The sequence below is a fragment of the Ammospiza caudacuta genome, chromosome 10 (genome assembly GCF_027887145.1).
Source record: "Ammospiza caudacuta isolate bAmmCau1 chromosome 10, bAmmCau1.pri, whole genome shotgun sequence".
Classification (NCBI taxonomy): Eukaryota; Metazoa; Chordata; class Aves; order Passeriformes; family Passerellidae; genus Ammospiza; species Ammospiza caudacuta.
This window is the reverse complement of record NC_080602.1, coordinates 13889930-13910878: the sequence shown is the minus strand read 5'-3', so window position 1 is coordinate 13910878 and position 20949 is coordinate 13889930. Positions and strand designations below refer to the sequence as shown.

Genomic DNA, 20949 nt, shown 5'->3' with positions numbered 1-20949 from the left:
AGCTCTTCACAGACACAAATTCACTCCACTTGAGGCAGACTTCTCCAGCTACATCATGCAACAGGCTCAGAACTTCAAAATAAACCTCAAAGAAGAAGAAACAGGCAGCTCAATGCATCCTGCAGTACCATGAAATACTGAAGTACTACGGTTAACCAGAGCTTCTGAACTACTCTTATGCATTAAAAATTAAGAAAATACATATTGGGAAGTTGACAGAGTCCATGGAAAATCCAGCTCCCTGAGCGTTCAAGCTAAACCCCAAACATATCAATGACACTGAATGTTTGAACTGGCTAACTCTAACACATTTAGTGGATTTTTTATCACTGATACATAATCTCAACCTTTGCTTTCCAGTGGAATATTTCTGTTTTATCGTCTTAAGGTGTTTATTCTATTCTAAGCTCTACTGTATTTTATTTATATCTCACTGCCCTTTAATAAAGTCAAAGACCTCATCCATAAGAATGTTACAGATCCCACTGGTCACTCCTCCCTGACCTGGAGAATACAGGACCTGGCTATAGCCATGTATACATTACCAAATTTTAACCTGCACTTTCCTTTTGGTCTGTGCTTTTATAGCTCTTGTCACAACATGGCATGACTCCTGGACTTCTAGATGTTTGAAGTGGCTTAGATTTATTGATCAAACCAAGTAATTCAATTTTCAATTAAAACCAACAAGCCTCTAGACATCAAGGTTTTCTGAATTGTGTGATTTTGGACTTACTATGAATATTTTACTACATTAGTAAGTAATTAACCTAGTAATAATGAGTTTATGTAAAACAGCCAACTCTGTATTACTGCCACAAGTACAGAGCACACTTGCACAATAAAACCCTTGGAGAGAGCTTTAAAAGTTACTCTGACATACTTTTCCTGATGACTTATGGCAAACAGTTTCCCATAATTATTTAAGCTCTAATAAGAATGTCATCATACAAAATACTTTCTAATGCAGGATTCTCAGCTGTTGAAGGGGATGTCACATAACCACAGTGCAGAGATACAGAGGGAACAAGTGTGGTCCAAGAGTTCCATCAAAGATGTTTCTCTGTGACTTTTGTACACAAATGACAACTGATCAAACTACATGAGACCCTTTACAAGCAATATCCCTGTGCCAGCCTCTGGTAAGTTCAGCCTGTACTGGTGACAAATCATTCTGAATTAATATTTACACACTTCTGCTGCAAATAGCAAAACATTCAAAAGGAAGGACAGTACAGCCCAAAGTAATACAAGCTTTCAATAAGTTTCCTATACACCCACAGAATGTCAGACTACCAAACCTACACACAATCCCACAGTGTTTGCATGGAAAATTCCTCACATAAAGTCAAGTTTCAATTTCCTCAGGAAAAGATATGTCATCTTAACCCCACTTTGCCACTTATGTCAAACACCTACTCTATACAAATCTCAAAAGGAGAATAAATAAACCCTACAGTAACTCCTTGGGAATAACAAGGGGCTTTTCAGTCTTAAAAAAAAAAAAAGTTCACCCAAGAAATACATAGGCTTTTGTTAGTCTTCACCTCAATGTGTGAGCATCCCAACTACATTAAAGAGTGCACACTTGCAGCACCCCATATCAATTCTGAAAAGACTTGTCTGGGAATTATGTTTTCTGTTCCATACAAAATTAAACATTTCCATTTCGACCTTAGCTAAAACTTGAAGCACTGGAAATGTTCAGTTTCTATAGAGTGGAAAATTTTCAAAACTGCTTGGGCAGAACACCAGTGAGCTGGTGGATGGCCCAAGACCCCAGGTGCCAGGGGACCCTGCCAATGCCTACCTATATCCTTAGGTGACAGAAAAGCACATCACTGTTTAATGGACTCAACACATTCCTGCAGAATGTAAAACCTCTTTCCATTTCCAAAATTGTCTTTTCAGATATTTCCTATTCCCTGCTCAGGTGCCATTCTCAAAAGCTCTGCATGCAGGAGCACAGATCCAGCAGAGGACTCTTACTCAGAACCAAAAGCCAGCTTTTCCATAGCTTTGCTACCACATTAATAGCAGGCACAGCTGGAGAGGCAGTCATTGTCTTCTGGTCCTATCTAGACACTTCTCCACAACACAACTGGCTTCTTGCTAAACACCAGTCACATCAAATACTGATAAAAACAGCACAGTGTAACAGGAGACATGACAGTAATTCACATGAACCAGTGGCAATCTAGCAACTGGGAATGGAACTGGACCCAGTCAGCAAAACTTCATCCATAAATATTTCACCGAGCCCTCAGGAGTTACTCTTTCATACATTTTACCTTGACTGTTCCAAAGTCCTATATGAATTTGGCCAAAAAGTCACACCTCAAGCCATAGCTAATGAAAATTCAGATTTTACATCTATTTAGTATCACTCTTCATGCAGAAACCGTGGGAGAACGGATTGTGCAAGAACAGGAATGGGGCTGTGGCTGATCCCTGATGGGGTGCAGCTGTGTAAGGCAGGTGAACAGATTTGAAGAAGAAGCCTGGAATGCTGATGTGTATTCACCAACAACAAAAGAGTAAAAGGGCACACAGGTGTTATACATGTGAGAAAAAAGGTATAACAAGTGGTACTGGGAAATAAAGGGCATCAGTTGTGTGCCCACTGTTATGAACCTCCCTTAAGCAGTCTGGAATATCCAGAAGCCTGAAAGCCTGGAGTTGGTTTACAAATATATTCTCACGTTCAGGCACTCCTGAAGAGCTAGTGCCTTGGCAATGCTCGAGACAATTAATTACAGAAAGTGCTCAGTAAACAAATGTTCCATTTGAGTTGCTTCCTTTGTTCTGGTGACAAACCACACAAAGAAGGTTGAATTCAAATTATACTTCAACCACACATACATATAATTCCTTCTCCTTTAATGCAGACAGAATTAAGGGAGATTTACTCACCACTTCCCTATTTCTGAAGGAATTGAGACCACATTGGAAGAATCCTATTATATTGCAGGTAGCTTATGGTTTCAGTTAGATCAGCCAGAGCTGTTTGTGAGGTAAGGAGAGATGTTTGCTGCCTATTTCCTGCCAAAGAGGGTGACAGGCAGCTGTGTGTTCTGAGGTGAGCTTGCATGCAAGGTGCTGAACAAGGGAAGCCACTTATATAATAAGAAAATAGGTTTAACGACCTGCAGGAACACTTGAACAAATACAAGCACTTCCCAGGCTCTCCCTAACCAAACATCACGAGTTTACCTTTAATGAATCAATCTGTCAGTCATGTGAAATGAGTTCAGCTATCAATGAAAAAACAATAAATGTACAATAATGAGGAAATGACCTAATGGACCAAGACAGATAAACTTAATTTGTTATTAATTAGTTGCCCTCAGGAGAAACTGTAGAGGGAGTGGCCAAGCACCAGGATAAGGGTTAACAGAATACTTCAAATAAATGAGATTTTCAGTTTTGGTGTGTTCCAGGAAGAATCAAAGAAAGAAATAAAAATATACTGTTCTCTGCTTGCTGGCAAGACCAGTGGTACATGTCGCTGCGGATAAATTAGATTAAAGCCCGCGTGCAGAAGCATTTAATCAGGAAGAACAAGCAAACAAAGTGAAACACTATCAGCCTTGTTTGGTTCTCATCCTGGCCTTACACTAAAACCGTTCTTAGCAACTTCTTTTTTATAATTACATTAATTACCACATTCTGGGGAGCAAAATAGTCCTGAATAGCAATTACAGCCTCTCCAAGGCTAATAGAAACACTACTAAATAAAGAATATAATTATGAAGAGTTCCATGCCTAGGAGAAACTACTTCAGCTACAATTTCTCTTTGCTATTAAGTCTCCTGTATAACAGATTTCTTTATAATTGTATTTATACAAGCAACAACGGCAAAGAGGCAGCAGCAGTGGGCTCATCTTTGTTTCCTCTTCATCTGTTGAATTCTTCTGTTTAAATAGCAGATTCTAAAACTAACATGAAAATATTTTCACTCCTGTTCTCTTCCATCAAAAGAAATCTGCCAATGGCCAAAGCACTCACCATGCTGACCTGTCCAACCACTGTCCAATTCACAAGCTCACTGCCCTCTACTCTGCCACCCTTTTGCCATTCTCAGCAAACGCTTTCCACAAACCTTCCTTCTCCATACCTTAGCAATCTCAGATTGCTTCTTTCTTCCACCTCATTTCTAACTGCCTTTATCTCTTACCCCTTGCCCTCTTAAAAGACCATTTCCTGGAAACAATTTTGTCACATTAAGTCAGGCAGAATACTGTCCAACTTTGTGCACTGATGTGTGAGGGATGAAATAAAGACTGGGACATTTGTGTATCGCTTGGACACAGTGAGCAAATTTAGCTCAGAAAACTTTCCAAATTAATGCCCATGCACTAAGGTCATTTCCCATTTCCTTCAAAAAACAGAAAGTGTTTTTCAAAAGAGGAATTTGTCCCAGAGACTATTCTCAGAGGCTCAAATTAGCCGTTCATGTTTTCCATTCCAGACAAATACACTAAAGCTTTCTTGACATTAGGTCCTTTCAATCAACTGCTCCAGTCTCAATCAATGGACTCTATTCAGAAATAAAGCAAGAGTCATAACTAAGAAGCAAAAAGAAACTCATCTGATTTGTTTAGGTTGTGTTTTTGTTATCCTGTGTTCCATTGTTGCATATTCCACTATGCAGGTACCACTGAACAAATCAGGATTTCTAGGAGGCAGAAGAATCAGATGTTCACCCATCCAAAAAAATACGGCCTGTCATGTCAGCTTATCCAGATCTCCTGACTATTCTGCTTCTAATATCCAAATACAGACTTCTGCATCTTTGCAACACTAAGTTAGATTAGAAGGACCAATAAGAAAAAGGTATTAGGAAGACATACTTTGGGAAATACTAAAAGGGCCCAGCAGAAACTGGAAATTTTAGCAGGATGGAAACTACTAATGGGGACAGAGAACAAAACCTCACTTGCCTCCCACGTACAATGGGAGACTGCCTGGAGCATGGAGCTACACCCAGAAAAACATTCTGAACCAAATAATAACAGATTAAGTTTTATTTAAAAATTAACACAGAACAGATTTTCACTCCAATAAATTAGGAAGTTAAAATCAAAGCATGTAGAACTGAATGCTGGTAAAAGTATAATCTGAAACAGAATGCACAGAGCACCACAAAAAGTACTGGAGTGGTCCAAGCTACTGGGAGCTGTCTCTAAATGCTGTTTAGGGGTGACAGTGGTGGTTCCACCCAGGTTGGGTGACAGGTACCCACTAAAGCCACTCAGTCATTCCTCAACTGAACAGGGAATGGAAAATATAACAAAGGGTTAATGGGTTGAGATAAGGATCTGGAGAGATTACACACCCATTACTGTCATGGGCAGAACAAACCTGACTTGGGGAAATTGACTGAATTTGAATTAACAATCAAAATCAGACTTTTAATGAAGTTAAACAAGTCTTAAAAACACCTTCCCCCTAGCCCTCCCTTCTTCCCAGCTCTACCTCTTTGCCTCAGTGGTGTAGGGAGACAAAATGGGGGTGATAGCTCAGCACAGGGGTTATGGTCACTTCAGCACAGGTTGTTTCTGCTGCTGCTCAAAGATAAGAGTCCTTCCCCTGCTGCAGCACAGGGTCCATCCCATGAGACACAGTTCTCCACAAACTCCTTCAATGTGAGCACACCAAGGGCTACAGCTCTTCACTCACTGCTCCTCTGTGGGTCCCCACAGGGTCACAAGTCCTGCCACCAAACCTGCTCCACTGTGGGCCCCTCTCTGTCCGTGGAGCTGCAGGTTCCTGGCAGGACCTGCTCCAGCAGGGCTATCCCATGGTGTGACAGCCTCCTCAGGGCACCACCTGCTCCTGTGCCCTCCATGGGCTGCAGGGCCAGGGCAGCTGCACCATGGGCTGCCCCACAGGCTGCAGGGCAATCTCAGCTCCAAGGCCTGGAGCACCTCCCGCCCCTCCTTGTCCACTGACCTTGGCCTCTGCAGGGCTGTTCCTCTCACACATTCTCACTCTGCTCTCCTGTGGCTACCTCACACCTGCACAACAGCTTTTTCCCTTCAGAATACAGGATCACAGGGATGGTACTGCCATCCCTGATGGGCTTGGCCTTGGCCAGCAGTGGCTCCATCCTGGAGCTGGCTGGCATTGGATTCCCTGCTGGACATGGGGGAAGCTTCTGGCAGCTTCTCTGCCACACCTGCACTCCTCCCCTCTACCAAAACCTGGCCATGCAAACCCAACACACTCCACTCCTCACCACTGTGAATCACACACTTAAGAATTGCCATTAAAATCCACATTCATCACACAGAAAACAAAATAACATCACAACACTGAAGGAAAGTGGAAAATGTACACTAAATTCATTCCCTTGTCCCTTCACCACAATTACAACTAGAATTTCTCACCATTATTGTATTCTCTGACATTGTTCAGACCATGTTTGTCCCTCTCTCAATTATTATACTTATCTCAAATTCCTTCATGCTCCTGGGTTTCATCAAATTAGAACTGTACATATCAGTAGATGAAGTGACTGATTAAAGCCCTTGAAGGTACAGTATTAGGTAGCTGTAATATTACAGATCTATTTTCAGTATTCCCTAAAATAAGTTCACAAAAATAATCATTAAATTAATTTTTTAAAAAATTCAACCTAACTCAATGATTAGGTGAACATTTTGCATACTAGGGAAAACCAACAGCTCTCAAACACACAAAACACAAGAAAAGCAGACTTACATTTGTGTTGCAGAGTTTGTACTGCTTGTAGGCACCAATGCAGACAATGGCTGCAGCCCTCTGGGGCTGGGGCTGGCCCTGCAGGGCCTGAGGGCCGGAGTCACTGCCGTGGAACAGGCTCTGAGACACAGGGAACGAAGGGGACTGATACACCGAGGGCCCCAGGACTTGGTGTCCTGCCTGAGGCCCCCCTGGCTCCTGGTAGAGGCTGCCATGCTGCAGGGAGGGAGCAGCAGCCTGGCTGTAGGGGCTCAGGAGGCTCGGGCTCTGCTGGAACAGGTGGCTCCTGGACGATTGGCGCTGCCGCCGCAGCTTCTGGGGCTGCTGGCCAGTGTCAGTTTGTAAAGGTAAAATGTATGGCACCTTCCCATAGCCATACTTCCCTGGACCAATGGGATTTCTGTTTCTGCTTCTAAAAACGGAGAGAGACAGAGAGAGAAAACAGTTACTGACTCCATAAGCAAAGGAGCAGTTAGATATTTACAGGACTTATCATAAATATGACTAAGATGTAGACTAGCTTGATCTATTAGGAATCTCAGAAGGCCTTGATCCTAACACTGCAGTCTGACAAGTAAGCTGGCAAAAACCAGTTCAGAGTAATGAGTGAATACAGTTATTCTGGGTGACACTTGCAGCTCAGGAAGGGAGACACCGTTAAAGAAAAAGAATTTGCTTTCTGTACATAAAATACATTTATGTTTTTAATATATATGCAAAACTGACTTGAACTCCAGTGAAAGCCAGAGATTATAAATTGACATAACTATTTTCTAGAAACAGAAGTGCTGCAGATGTCAGGCAGCCACCAGATCAAAGGGACCTTTCTTTGGGTTTGTTTTTATTTGGGTTTGTTTTCTTCCCAAGTCTTATATTCTCCCAGGACTCTTGCTAGCTGGGAACCCTAAAAGTCATTTACCTCCCATCCCAGCCTTATAGCCACATGGGGCTTTTAATCAATCTTCCTGGCTCAAGATGTGTGAACCAGAGTGCTGATTTGCCCTGGCAGATAAGCAACCAGCACTCTTGAAGTGTTTATCCCTGTTAATCTGCTCTGTGACCATGACAGTCATTGTTGAGGGAAGCTTTTGGTAGTTACAGCACAGAGAGCAGTATAATGGGTTTTGGTATTAAGGGAGGGAAAGAAAAGCTTCCCATAACTATACAGGAGAGGAAAGAAACAGAACCCCTAAGCCTTGTCCTACTTAGCCAGACCTAAACAAGAGTGAGATTACACAAAATTAATTTTTCTGTTGCTCCCTAGGCTAGAAGAAGAGCAAGACAGAATAAGAGGAAAGAAAGTACTCAACAATACTTGCAGCCAACTAGGACAAAAAGGGGGGAAAATGCCACCAAGAATGGAGTTACCATCTAAAGGTAAATTACTGCTAACAGAAAAATATTTGTAGAAAAGCATTACGTAATTCATGTCAGCCCACAGTCAGCAGCCATCTCTGATCTCCTGTGTTCATCTCCAGCAGAGGCAGAACAGCTATTTAATGCAGGCCTGAATCTCCTTTCTTTGGGCATAATTCTCATATACACATACACCTCTTTGATTGCTCAGACAAATCTCTTTAGTACTTTGATAACAAAAATGATGGGTCCCTTTAAACTTAAGCCAACCTAAATATATTCTTTATTTCAAATAATACATTTGCCCAGACAAGTAAGAAAATCAGGTTTTGTGTTGTTAATGTAAGAGTTGTAGCAAACATCATCATGATGATGATGTAGCATTTTTACTGTTGTAACTTCTAACAATTTCTCTTATGCTGAGAATATGTCAGCTGTGAATAATACAAACTGGCCCCTCTTAGCACATTTGCAGTGTCAAAAAGGAATCTGGTTGCCATAGCTTTTTCTAATTTTAGCCATAAGCAAACGTGTGCCTTGGCAAATCAGTGCATTATCACTGCCTCACAGCCTTCATGCTAAGAACAATGCTTTGAACCTCAAGTGGTCTTCAAGACTGAAGCACTTTCAGAGCCGGTGGGCTGGTTATTTATACTGAATAGAAACCCTCTTTGAACTAAGGATATACAGTGTCTTTAAAATACACAGGTAAGATTGCAAATTTCCTGGGCCTCCACCTCTTCTCTTAAGTGCTCTTTACACAGCCTTTCTCCAACATACCTTTTTCATTTTTCCCTTTTACCATCACTTCCTCTCTCCTTACATTTCTCCCACTGCCTCTAAATGAAAGTTCCCTGGCTTACTTCCAGCTGAAGCACAACTCGTTTTCTTTCTCTTCTGATGTCAGGCAGAATAAAGATTGTATTTCCATGAGCTTTTCAGCATTTCATTTATCTTATCTCCTAGTATCAAAGTACTTCTCTTGTAAATGAAAAACTGCAAGGGTGAACATTAGCAAAACCACTCATTTATGACAACAAGGAAGACTTGTTGTACAACTGCTGGAAAGTTTCCTTAAAATGAACCCAAAGAAGCTTCTGATTGATGCCATTTTCAATTCACAACTTTTCACTGCTTCTGAAGAAATAATGTAATGTTTTGGAAAGGTAACAACTTTCAGCCTCCAGTTTCACCAGGGATAAGGAGAAAAAAAACTGCATAGGAATTACAGATTTTTCCCCCCTAGATTTTCTGTTGTCTATTGGCAGAAATAATTCCACAAGCAGAGGGGAGATGGTTTTCTTCCCTGTATTCTCAGTCACAGCAATCACACTAATGAAAGACAACAGAATTTCACCACAGATTCTCAGAGAGAGTAAAAAGAACACCTAGACCTTTCTTTTAATTGTGTGTAGAGTTTGGTCAAGTTTGAAGCTTTTTTCAAAATCTTCAAAGGCTTCCTTTACCATGAGTCCTGTCCTGGAATGAACATTAAAGTCCTCTAACATGCTAAGGAAACCCCTGTCCTCAGTGAGCCTGGCCCAGCTGCATTTCTGGGTGCCCAGGGCTCAGCATTCTCCAGGCTCTTGCAGGTTCTCCTCACTGGGAATCCAGCAGCTGCCCATAATCCATTCTCTGAAGGGTTGCTGGCTGTGCTTGTGCCCTATCAGCACAGCAACAGCCCAGAGCCAGCACCTACTGAAGCTGAACTTAACACTGATCTATCAGCAGAAACAGAGGTTTCATGTGCAAGATGAAAGTGGAAGAAAAGAGAGAAGACAGGTTACAAATTTTATACTTTATTTCCCAAAAAATAGCCCACATTATTTATCACTGCAAAAGTCCTTTAAACTATACTGATTTGTGCTTTGGTGTTGCTGTTCTTAATTTCCATTTCAAAAAATGCTCCAAAACAGCAGTTCTTTGATTTTGGCTAGAAAATTACTTCTAAAGGAGCTGAGTCCCCTTAGATACCTATCAAAGCTTTTTGGTTTAAATTTAAGCCTTTCTACTCATCATGGTTTTAACAGAACTGCTTTTTAGTGGGCAAAATTGTCTATAACTGAATCAATTACATAAATTAATTTAATTAAATCTACTTCTGTGGAGAAGTATGCCAATATTTAGCCTAATACTTGAGATCATAGCAAAATATCTGTTTTGCAGCACTACATTACTGTCATTAATTGACAGGTTTCAAAGGATACTACCCATCCATTCACAGTTTGAGTACTTAGTACAGAGTTGCCTTGATTCTTTTTCTGAAGAACTGAAAGTGACTTATTAGCTATTCCTGTCAGCAATGAAGCTATTGAAATATTATTCAAATATTTAAAATGTAATTAAGGAAAGAAAAAAAAAGGGAGATGGAAAAGTCCTTGGAGACCCAAAATGTCAAATTGCAAAAAACCTGGTCCTAATTCTGTAAGTTTCTGTTAACAGGATCACTCTGGGCATATATTTTTAATGTACTTTTTTTATTACTTTTTTATTACTAGATAATGTTCTTAAAATAATTTCAGACATGCACATCTAATCCATGGCATTTCCTCCATAATTCAAAACTGTGACTGGCCTACAATTGTCCAAGTCAATAATTTACTTTCCTGCCCTCCTACTGCTTTTAATTTTCTTTCATGCTTTATATATTATTAGGCACACAGTTAACAAGGTGTACTTTAAAAAGATTCCACCATAAATTTTTTCCCCCTTAAGTCACAAAATAAACTGTCTTATACTGTTAATAACTGTTAGTGAGTTTATACCTCACAGTGTTTAGCAGATTCTTTGACAGGAATCATTTTTAACAAAATGACTGATCTACTGGATCTGGGAACAGGTTTCCATCTACTCAGGAAGGAGAGCTCCCAGCAGTCAGGCTGATTCCCATCAAAAGCCACCCTGCACTGCCACTCCCACGGCAGCACAGCCTGTGCTGCTCTGCATTCCACGTACTCACTTTGCACCAGCTTCAAATCAACCTGGAGAAAATCACTTAAACATCAATGAATGAGAGAAGGGAACCCTTTGACTGTTTCATGTTACAAAATGCATGCCTGTCTGCTCACTGATCTAGAAACTGGTCTTACAGCAGTGAGATGAGATCTCTGAAATGTTTGGTCTCAAGAGCTCAGGCAGCCCTCTCAGAGAGCATCACTGCAAAGTGGGGCCAACAGCACCAAGCCGTGCCACTCTCCAGCACATTGTTCCCTTCACCAGCACCAAGCTGTGCCACTCCCCAGCACATTGTTCCCTTCCCTGTGCCACACTCAGCACATTGTTCCCTTCCCTGTGCCACACTCAGCACGTTGTTCCCTTCCCTGGGCCACACTCAGCACGTTGCTCCCTTCACCATCACACTGCAGGGCAGCTCCACAGGGCAGGCTGTTACTGCATCTCACTATTGGCATTTTCATGAACTAACTGCCTTTTTTACATTCATGGTAACTTTGGTAACCACACCATGATTTGTGGATATGCACTGTTTCCCATGTATCACACACACATAAGAGTATCAAAATCATTGTGAGCCTATTTGTCCTAAAAAATTCAACTGCTAGAATTCACAGAATACCAACGATGTCTAAAAAGTGTTTCTTCTGAAGAATAATGGATTATATCACATTACACCACAAAAACTCTCATTTCTATATCATATTAGAGGGAGAAGCTATTTACATTTTTCTGAGACATTAAAATTAAACAATAAGGTCACTACATAAACTGTCTCTTGGGAACAGGTTTAATTAATGGGATGTGGACTATCTTAAATGAAGTTTTCCATCCTCAGAGATCAGCACTGATACCCCAGTTCAGCACAGCTGCAATATGCCCAGTACAATAACTTAGTATGCTTGCTTTTACTGATCTCTCAGCAAGTGGTGTATAACCTCATTTATGTGACTTTCAACACTAAGATAGGATTTCAAAATTCAAACCCAAATACTTCAATCCTCTTTTTCAATAATACCTCTGATCCCAGGCAATTCTTAGCCTCTTCTTTAAGATTTGATTGAATAATGCAACCATGCAGTAGGCAGGCAAACCAGCAGAAATTCAATGCAAGTACCCTCATAACTCTGCTGAGATGCCTTCCCTCCTTATGGGAAGTTTCTAGCCCTCACTGATGGGGCAATTAATTCAGTGGTACCTGACTAAAGAGCAGCAGGGTTCTCACTTCCCCTCCCTCAGTGAGCCCAGCTCAGAAAGGGATGAAATGTTCAGTATAAAGAACAAGCTTGCTTAGGTGGTTTGCAATTATTGTACTGTCTTAGGGGGTTACTTCTGGTAATCCCACTCAAAGCATGCTTGCAGCAGCATAATGAGAACTGATATTGATTTGCTAATGAGACCTAGAGCATGTCATGGGGATTAATACCCCGATGAGAGGTGTGAGGCCTGAGCCATCCCAACTAGCTCCTCATTTTGGGAAGAAACACCTCATTTAAGCATTATTGCCACTAGATCCTGCCGGAATTTTATTCAGAAGGAAAAGAAACACCTTCCTCACATGGCTTCAAATCCCCCCAGGTGCTACCAACACAAATTGTTTGATTACCACTGCTGCTCTTAGATCTTTCTGGAAAATTTATCCTTACAAAGGGATCCAATCCTTCTCTCTCTATCTTCTTTCTGTACACACACCAACCCACAGTAAGCTTTTAGAACCATGGTGGGCTTGGGGTAAAATCCATCTCATTTTCATTCCATGAGAGAACTAATGAAAGGAGGGGTGGCCAAGTACTTGAGCTGGGTTTCATTCCAGATACTAAAAAAAGCAAACACTCATGCCAATAAATATAAAGCCTCACAACTTGAGAAAATAAAACCTTCTTGAACCTGAAGGTCCAGCAATCACACATTTTTCAACCTCTAGGAACTAGAACTGAATAGAACAGGTCACAGAAATTACATCACAACACTGTGGCTACTGGTTAAGGAAATAACAGAATTGTCCTTTGAAAAGTTGACTGTAGACCTGCCAACACAGTGACCTACATTTGCCTGATCAGAGCATCTGTGAGAGGGGGCAAAAGAAATACTTTCAGAAAGGAAATTCTGGTTTGACATTAAATGATGCACTCAGTTCCTTTCCATTGCTGAAAGGCCCAGAAATGCAGAGTGACCCTACACAGGGTACAGAGCAGCACAGCAGACTTGCACGTCAGCTGCTGGCAGCACAGTAAAGGCCCAGAGCTACACCATGTGAGAAGTCAATGATTTCTGGATTATTTCCTCAGTGCAAATTTTTCCTCTCACTCTTCTTCCAAAGACACAAGAAATACTTTAGGGAAGCCCTTTCCTTATTAACATGCTTCTTTAACTTGCATTATTTATGCCAGAATGCTTTAGTTATTTCATTATTCTGGTGATAATTCTGTTTTTTTTTCTTTCTGCTCCTATGACCCCAGATACAAAGTACATATCGTGCTCACACAAGAGGACACTGAGGTTTCCTGCTCTGCCACCAAAGCCTAAGTGAAGCAAAAGTGAAGGTGGCAGCTGGAAACATCCTACACTCAACACACTGGTGAGGAATTGTGGTTCTGTCTTCTCCATCACCAAAACAGAGAATTGGAAATGCAACATTTAAGAAGTACTAAAACCTAGTCCATGAATACTTCCTTTCAACATGTGTTTTCTCTCTTAAAGCATCTTATCTTTCTGCATACCCTTATTACTTTTCTGTATGTGCCTCTCAATAAAGATGTTTAAATGCTTTAATATTTTTCCCTATCTCCTCTTTCCTGTTTGTCCTTGGTGTGTATGCTTCATGCACTTGAGCTAGGTGAAAAATAACAAACCAAGTCTGTGCCACAGGGAACTCAGCTCTTCAAAGCTGGGGAGGGCTCCCTGCCTCTGCCAGTGGACAACCAGTGATTGTAATTAACACACTTCAATTTCAGTAGTTTTCAATTACTGCACTGAGTACAGGGGAGCACTGAATTTTTTTAAACCAGGCTTTTAAGTGTAGGTACCTCAAACCTCACTCCCCCTGAACTTCTCATGCAGTCCTGGTTTCTAATGCCTAACTAAACTAAGTTTCAGAAACTGAAAATGTGAATACCCTCTTCAAAGACAAGGTATAGCAAATTTTATGACAGACAAGTTCTATTTTGGATTTTGCTAAAAAACCCCTAATCAGTTCTTTGTCAGCTGCCTGGAAGCAGGCAGAGAACACTTCCTCTTGCTGGTAAATGATACAAACATACTGGGCTGCTGTATAGGGCTGCTATTGCTGTTGAAAATCTTTGCCTTGGAAGCCCTCCAATTTCATTCTACCATGTTATCAATGTGAGCTTATCTCAGTCACAGATGTCCATTACTCTCTTATTGTTTTATGGAAGTGTTCTAAAATTACAGCTTTTATATAAAGTCCAGTACAGTAAATAGAAATACCCCAGAAAGTTTCCACTAACTGTACAAATTGAGAAAACACAAGTGTTATTTAACAGCCTGACATGAATTTCCAATATCATCCTTTTAGTGAATACTAAACAGTTCTACAGTATAAAAATCATGTGTAGAGTAACTTACATTTTGAAATCCATTTTCCATCTACCTGACAGGAACAGTAATCTCCTTTGTAAAGAAAGTTTTTACTCTGGATTTTGTAAATCAAGGAAAACTATTAGGTTTGTCATTCATATGACTCCATTTTCAAATAACATTTTTTGTTCTCATTCTGTTTTTACAGTCATCACCAAGGAATCTGAAAGTTATGCAATAGAACAGGCTTTAAAGCCACCAGGGACCTCCTAAAACAAGATGGAAATAACTTATTATGCAAGTAAGATTAAAACACTGACCTTGAATCCAGCCTTTTGCCAAGGGGCAGAGTGTGTGGGGGTGGAAAATCAACTGTGGTACAGAAGCGTGCACTGGGCTTAGGAAAGCACAAGAATTTTCAAAAGCAAATTCCTCCACCAAGGAAAGTGAGCATTTTAATATTTCATATGGCAAGGCCTTTCTTAGGCAGTAACACAGCTTCAGCTCTGCACACAGTCAGTGCCGTGCTCCAGCCAATCCTGCAGTGACTGCTCCAAGCCCTCCCAGCCTGTGCTGGCCTGCAGGGGCCACCAGGGCAGCAGGGACAGCCCCGGGGACGGCAGCCCAGCAGAGGCAGTGGGGCTGTGCACAGCCAGCCGCGATTCCCTGGGACACAGAGGTGCCAAGGGCCAGAGCACAGAGCTTTGGATGGCTTTGTGCTGACAGTTCAGGGCCAGGCTCCCATGCCAGCAATAACCCAGCCATGCACCACAACCTGGGGCTGTCACACTGCACAGCCCAGAACAGAAGTGCATTATAGCCAATTATTAAGTAGGAAAACAGAAAAAAGGAAATATGATTTTTGCCTCAATGCACTCATGTTAACACTACTAATCCTGTCTCTGGCACTCCCTGAGCTCTGTGAGACCATCAGTGCTGCACTGGCTTTGTATTCAGCAGGTCTGGGCTGTCATTGGCATGGGTTTGACAGAAAGACAAAGCAGGGACAAAGGAAATTGGCAACACCAGAGAAGACCAGCATCTGAACAGCTGGTCCCAATTTTTCAAACTCTTGCTTCATTGAGACAGGCAGGAGCTTTACAGGTTAATTCTATTTTCAAGTATTCTTTTCTATGCACAGACTTTCTTGCAGGGGCTGAGAACGTCTTTATCAGCAGCCACAGAGACCTACTGTCTTATTCCAGCCAGGCTGGAACACTGCCTCAAGGTAATAGTCTTTCTTATGCTGTTAAGGACAGCAAAATATCTTGAAAAAGGGAATTACAATTGACTGCTTCACTAGGAATCTTAAAGATGCAGATGACATAAGAAAGGTTTCTTTGGTTATGTCTGCAGGGGGAAACTGGGGTGTTTTCTGTTTTATTTGGGTGTATTTGTCAGCTACCCCAAAAATCTGCTCTTCATGCATCTCCCAGAAGAGAGCTGAGAGGGGAAGAACCAGAGAGCTGCTGGAATACATATACAGAGGAAAGAGAGAACAGACATTTAAGGAGTGCTCCACCCCAGGGGATCTCCATGCCTGTTCTGCTCAGTCTCCAGACGGGAAACACATCTATTTTCCTTTCACACATATGTAAAAGAAAATCTGATAGACTGATACCTAAGTGGATATAGAAGTGTTTCTCCAGAAATGGGGAAATTAATTGGAATTACTTAGCACAGCTTTGCCCAGCCTTAAAGACTGTTACTGTGAAATTCATACACAGTGTTTAAAATATTCTATGTATTAAACAAACAGGAAATTTTGCTAAAAAGAGGTGGTAAGAAGAAAAAAAGAAAAAAGAGAAAACAAAAAGACAACAAAGAGAAATACAAAACAATAGTTCTGAGTAAAACTAAAGTCAACAGATGGTTGACCATCCTTAAGTTAACTTTTTTTTCCAACCAATTAATATCAGACTGGCTGCTGAAGTTAAGAATACAATTACAGAACAGTTATTTGTTCTGATATTTAATGGAAATGTCAAATGAGACTGCAGCAGAAAAGGCAAAACCTCTCAATAAATCACAACACAAAGTGAGATAATCTGAGTAATGACATCTGCCCTTGACATCATGTATTAGTCAGGGGAGGGCCTCGAAGGCAGTGGGCAGTAACCACTGTAAAAGCCATTCTTGTCTCTGATAAGGTCCCTGTAGAGAAGCCCCTGTGTGAGAAGCCCCAGGTGCCCTGGCACAGCCGTGCCCAGCCCGTACCTGCTGTCGGGCCTGGCGCTGTGCCGCGGGCCCTGCGAGTGCCGGCTGCCCCTCAGCGCCGCCCGCCCGCCCTGGCCGCTGCTGCTGTTCCGCGGCGGTGCCCACGGCTGCTCCTCGCTGCGGTGCAGCGGCACGGAGGTGCGGATGGCGGAGATGACGTGCCCGGGGTAGGCGGACAGCGAGTCCTCGCGGTGGGCGCCGCGCTCGGGGGCCGGGAAGTGGCGGCCCGGGCGGCGGTAGCCGCGCTCCCGGTAATAGGCGGGCAGGCAGGGCCGCGTCTGCTCCATGACGCCGCCGCTGCAGCTCCGCGAGCAGGCGGACCAGGGCCCCCAGCTGCCCCACAGGCCCGGCACTCCGCCGCTGTCCTCGGGGCCATCGCCGTGCTCCTCTATCCTCTGCGGCACCTGCGGACACAAGGACAGCCTTAGGAACAGGAATAAGGCACACCGGAGTAAGGGGAGCACCAACACCTCGGTGTTCAGCCCTTCACTCCGCACTCACAAGAGAAACGGAATGGCATCGGAAGTAACTTGTGCTATTCCCTGCCTGCCGAAGGACTGCCAGTACAGGACGTCTCCTACAGCCATCAACCATTGGGACAAAAAGTTTGGGGTTGGTTGTTCCAGATTTTGTGGTGGGGTTTTTTTTTTGGTTTTTTTTGGGGTTTTTTTTTTGTTTTTTTTTTTGTTTTTTTTTTTGTTTTTTTTTTTTTTTGTTTAGTTGGTTTTTTGGGTTGGGTTATTTTTTGGTTTTTCTTCTGGACTATCTGGATAGAAATAGATTTTCTTTGTTCTCAGCAGTGGAAAAATTGCATGATGCAAAGCTTGGAAATGTGTTATAATATTACCAAAAGCAGGAAATAAGGTCACTTTTGGTAATGAAATTGGGTTAACAGACACTCACTGCTCTGCTGCACTCTGACGCTTCAACAATGCGGAGTGCTGGTGGTTGCAATAATATTTCAGGAACTCCCATCTAATGTGGAACTTTTTACAAAGGCAATGATGTAAGAGGACAGGTTGATTTCCAACCATCCCAAAATGCTGGCAGAGTTAACTCTTATATTACCACTCTTATCCCAGTCCCACATTACCACCTCAGGATGACTCACTCAATCCTACGTTCACAGAAATCTCAACAAAAGATGGGATAAATTGTTGGTTTGGAGTTCAGTGCCACTTAGTCCATACTCACCATTCAGCAGCACAAGGCAAGTGAAAAAAAGGCAGAGGATCCTTCTCATGAAGGAAGCTAGGAAGGATTAGGAAGGGCAGGGTCTCTCCACAAGGAGAGTTAAGCCCTCAAGCCAAATATTTTAAACATCCTGACCTTGTGATTGGAAAGGTAACAGCACAGCCAGAAGTTACAATCACTCATCCCCAAGGTTTACTGACCTTGGAGCTGGATAGAGTCAGGATTTCTCAGTGTTTTGCACTAAACAAAGTACTCAAACTTGCAGTTTTTCTCTTGCTTCTCTTGAACAACTAGTTGAATCACAAGGTTTTAAGCAGGTTCCCAATATCTGATTCTCACAGTTATTAATATGCAGAACATTCTTTTAAATGAGCATCCTTTAAGTAGTTTATTAATACTCTGAACAAGTTTTGTACCAACAAGCACACATAGGCATCGTTTCAGCTAGGAGACAAGAAAAGGCACTGTCCACAAATGTTTGCCATACCTCTCCAGCCCCATTCTAGTGCAGCTACCTCAAAATGAGCTTTGGAAAGCCAGCCTTGTCTGGCTGTCACTTCTCCCCCTTCACAGCATGAGAGCCTAAACCCGTAACTTCCATTAACAATTTTGCCTCGAACATGAGTACATAACAGCACAGGGTTACCATCTGGGTAACACCCTGGGTCTCTCAGCACTGGCCCACACTGGTGGCTGAGCTGTGCCCCAGAGTGCCAGGGAGCAGCACACCCTCCTCATCAGCTGCCTGCAGACAGGCCAGGCTGCTCTGCTGACATGCCTTGAACACAGCATTACAATGCAACAAGCAAGCCAGCACAGGGTTTGTGCTGCTGCTGCTGGGTAATAGTCACTTGTGGGCTACATAATCTGAAACATTTCCCCCCTCTGAGGTTGCTCTCACACTTTCATCACCAACCACAGAAAACACTGCATTTAATTATAACTTGTGATTAATAAAAAGCATCTGCATTAGTGTGATATGTTACCCATTTCTCCCATGTCACTGGAAAACAGGAGCAGATGTCTCTGTATTTAATGTCTTTTTCCTGTGCATACTCCATTTGGTATGAGCCTTTAAAGTCCAATAGCCTGTACAACCTAATACCACATAATGTCAAACTTAGAACATGCAGCAGGGTCCTTCTGGCTGCTACATTTGCTTCCATATCCAATAACAGAACCACTGGCTCACACTTTGACCAACTAAACAAGCTATTCTTCAGTTTGTGACTTTTCCAGGGAATATTCACTGCCCATACTTCCACTATGCATTAATGTGCTCTACCTCAGATATTAAATGGTAATGACTACACACAGAGACACTATTCTGGTCTCAACTCAGTCTGCAGTAAAATTCTCTTACTGTAAAACTAACAGTCCTTTGTTATCAGACAAGGTTTCACTTGTTTGGGCTATGTAATCATTTCTACAGTGGTTCAGTACACCTGGTTTTTGAAATGCCAAATACACGCAGGCAACAAGTAAAAACGATAACCTGCAAACAATTCAAGTTCTCACTAACACAAGAAACGTACCATTTTGCAGAAATGGAAACTGAATAGTGAAAACTGTCAACCTGCTACAGACAAAACCTTCCAGCTGCCAAACTTCATTGCAGCAAGAATTGGTTCAGATAAAATGATGTTTCATATGACTGAAGGCAATGTAAAGTAATTTCACACCTCCTAATCTTCATGGTGAAAGAGTTGTAAACATAGCACAAGAAGGTTTAATCCAGCTAGTTAAGGAAGAACATAAAAATAAAACTTTTTTAAAGTAACATTATAATGTCATACTGATAGATAAATTCATCAATACTACTTAGTTGTAAGATAATATTTTGAGATGGGAATTTTCAGTAACAAATCAGGTTATGAACTTTGATTTTCTTACTTTGGGTAAGATATGGGCTACAGATGGATCTTCAGAGGAGAGGTGTGATTGATGGCATAATCTACTCAGTGAGTTCTACTATGAAAGACTGAATAAACTGAAGCTGCTTAGTTTAGGGAAGGAAAAACAGAGTGGACAATAATGACACTTTCAAACAGTGTACATAAATAAATACAAAGATCTGTTACTTTTCTCTTTGCAGCAAACTGTTCTTGTTTATAGCCAAAACATGAATAACCATTCAGATTTAAATTTAATCAAAGGTGACCCCGATTAAAGGGGGGAAACTACTTAGAGAGAAGGCAAACAAAGCCCAGGAACGAACTGCCTGAGGAGATCCCGGCAGCACTGAGACCAATCCTAAAGCTCTACCAGGAAAACGAGGTGTCACTGACCCTTCCCCAGGGCGGAGGAGCTGAATTACAGCACTCACAGGCCGGTTCCCCTCCTTTGATCCTGTGATTTCCAGATAACTTAGTAGCCAAGAAGAAATTCTGCCACAGCTCTGTGATACAGCCAAGAAATTCCAGCTGAAATTACAGGATTCAGCTGAAGTATTTCAGAACCTCTCAGACACACCACATACTCAGAGATCCCTGACATTAGGTCCCTCCTTCTCTTGTTTTAGCAACTCCCCATTAAAAGCACACTTTCTGAAAGGAAGAGTCTGAGCCTGCACTGGGGAATAAGTGAAATGCAAACTGAACTTTTCTTGCCAAATTAAGTCATGAGATTAAATTCTTTAAGAGAATCACATAGCCCATTGATAGAGATCAACCAACCCATTTAATCTACTTTCCCATAGTTCATGAGTGATTCCTTCTCTAGGTGACCTAGACTAGTTCTAACTATAAGTGCACCACCAAGATTTTTATTTACTGCAAATATTTTTATTTACTGCAAATATTTTTATTTACTGCAAATATTTTTATTTACTGCAAATATTTTTATTTACTGCAAATCACAACCAAATATTTTCCTCTACAAACTCAATTTCTTTTTCCCTTTAATTCCCCCCTTTCTTTCTTTCCTACACATTTTTCAGTAATTTTAAACCAGGGCTTGGAAGTGGA

The 20949-nt window shown here is 41.8% G+C and overlaps 1 protein-coding gene across 1 annotated transcript in view; it reads right to left on the bottom strand.

Moving 5' to 3' along the window:
• The window catches only part of THSD4 (thrombospondin type 1 domain containing 4), a 230693-nt gene that overhangs the window by 181808 nt on the left and 27936 nt on the right, over window positions 1–20949 (bottom strand). Inside the window, exons 4-5 of the mRNA XM_058811504.1 lie at window positions 16790–17193; window positions 6728–7139 (exon numbers count right to left, since the gene is read on the bottom strand). Of these exons, the coding sequence (XP_058667487.1) occupies window positions 6728–7139; window positions 16790–17193 (816 nt within the window). The remainder of the gene's footprint in view (window positions 1–6727; window positions 7140–16789; window positions 17194–20949) is intronic.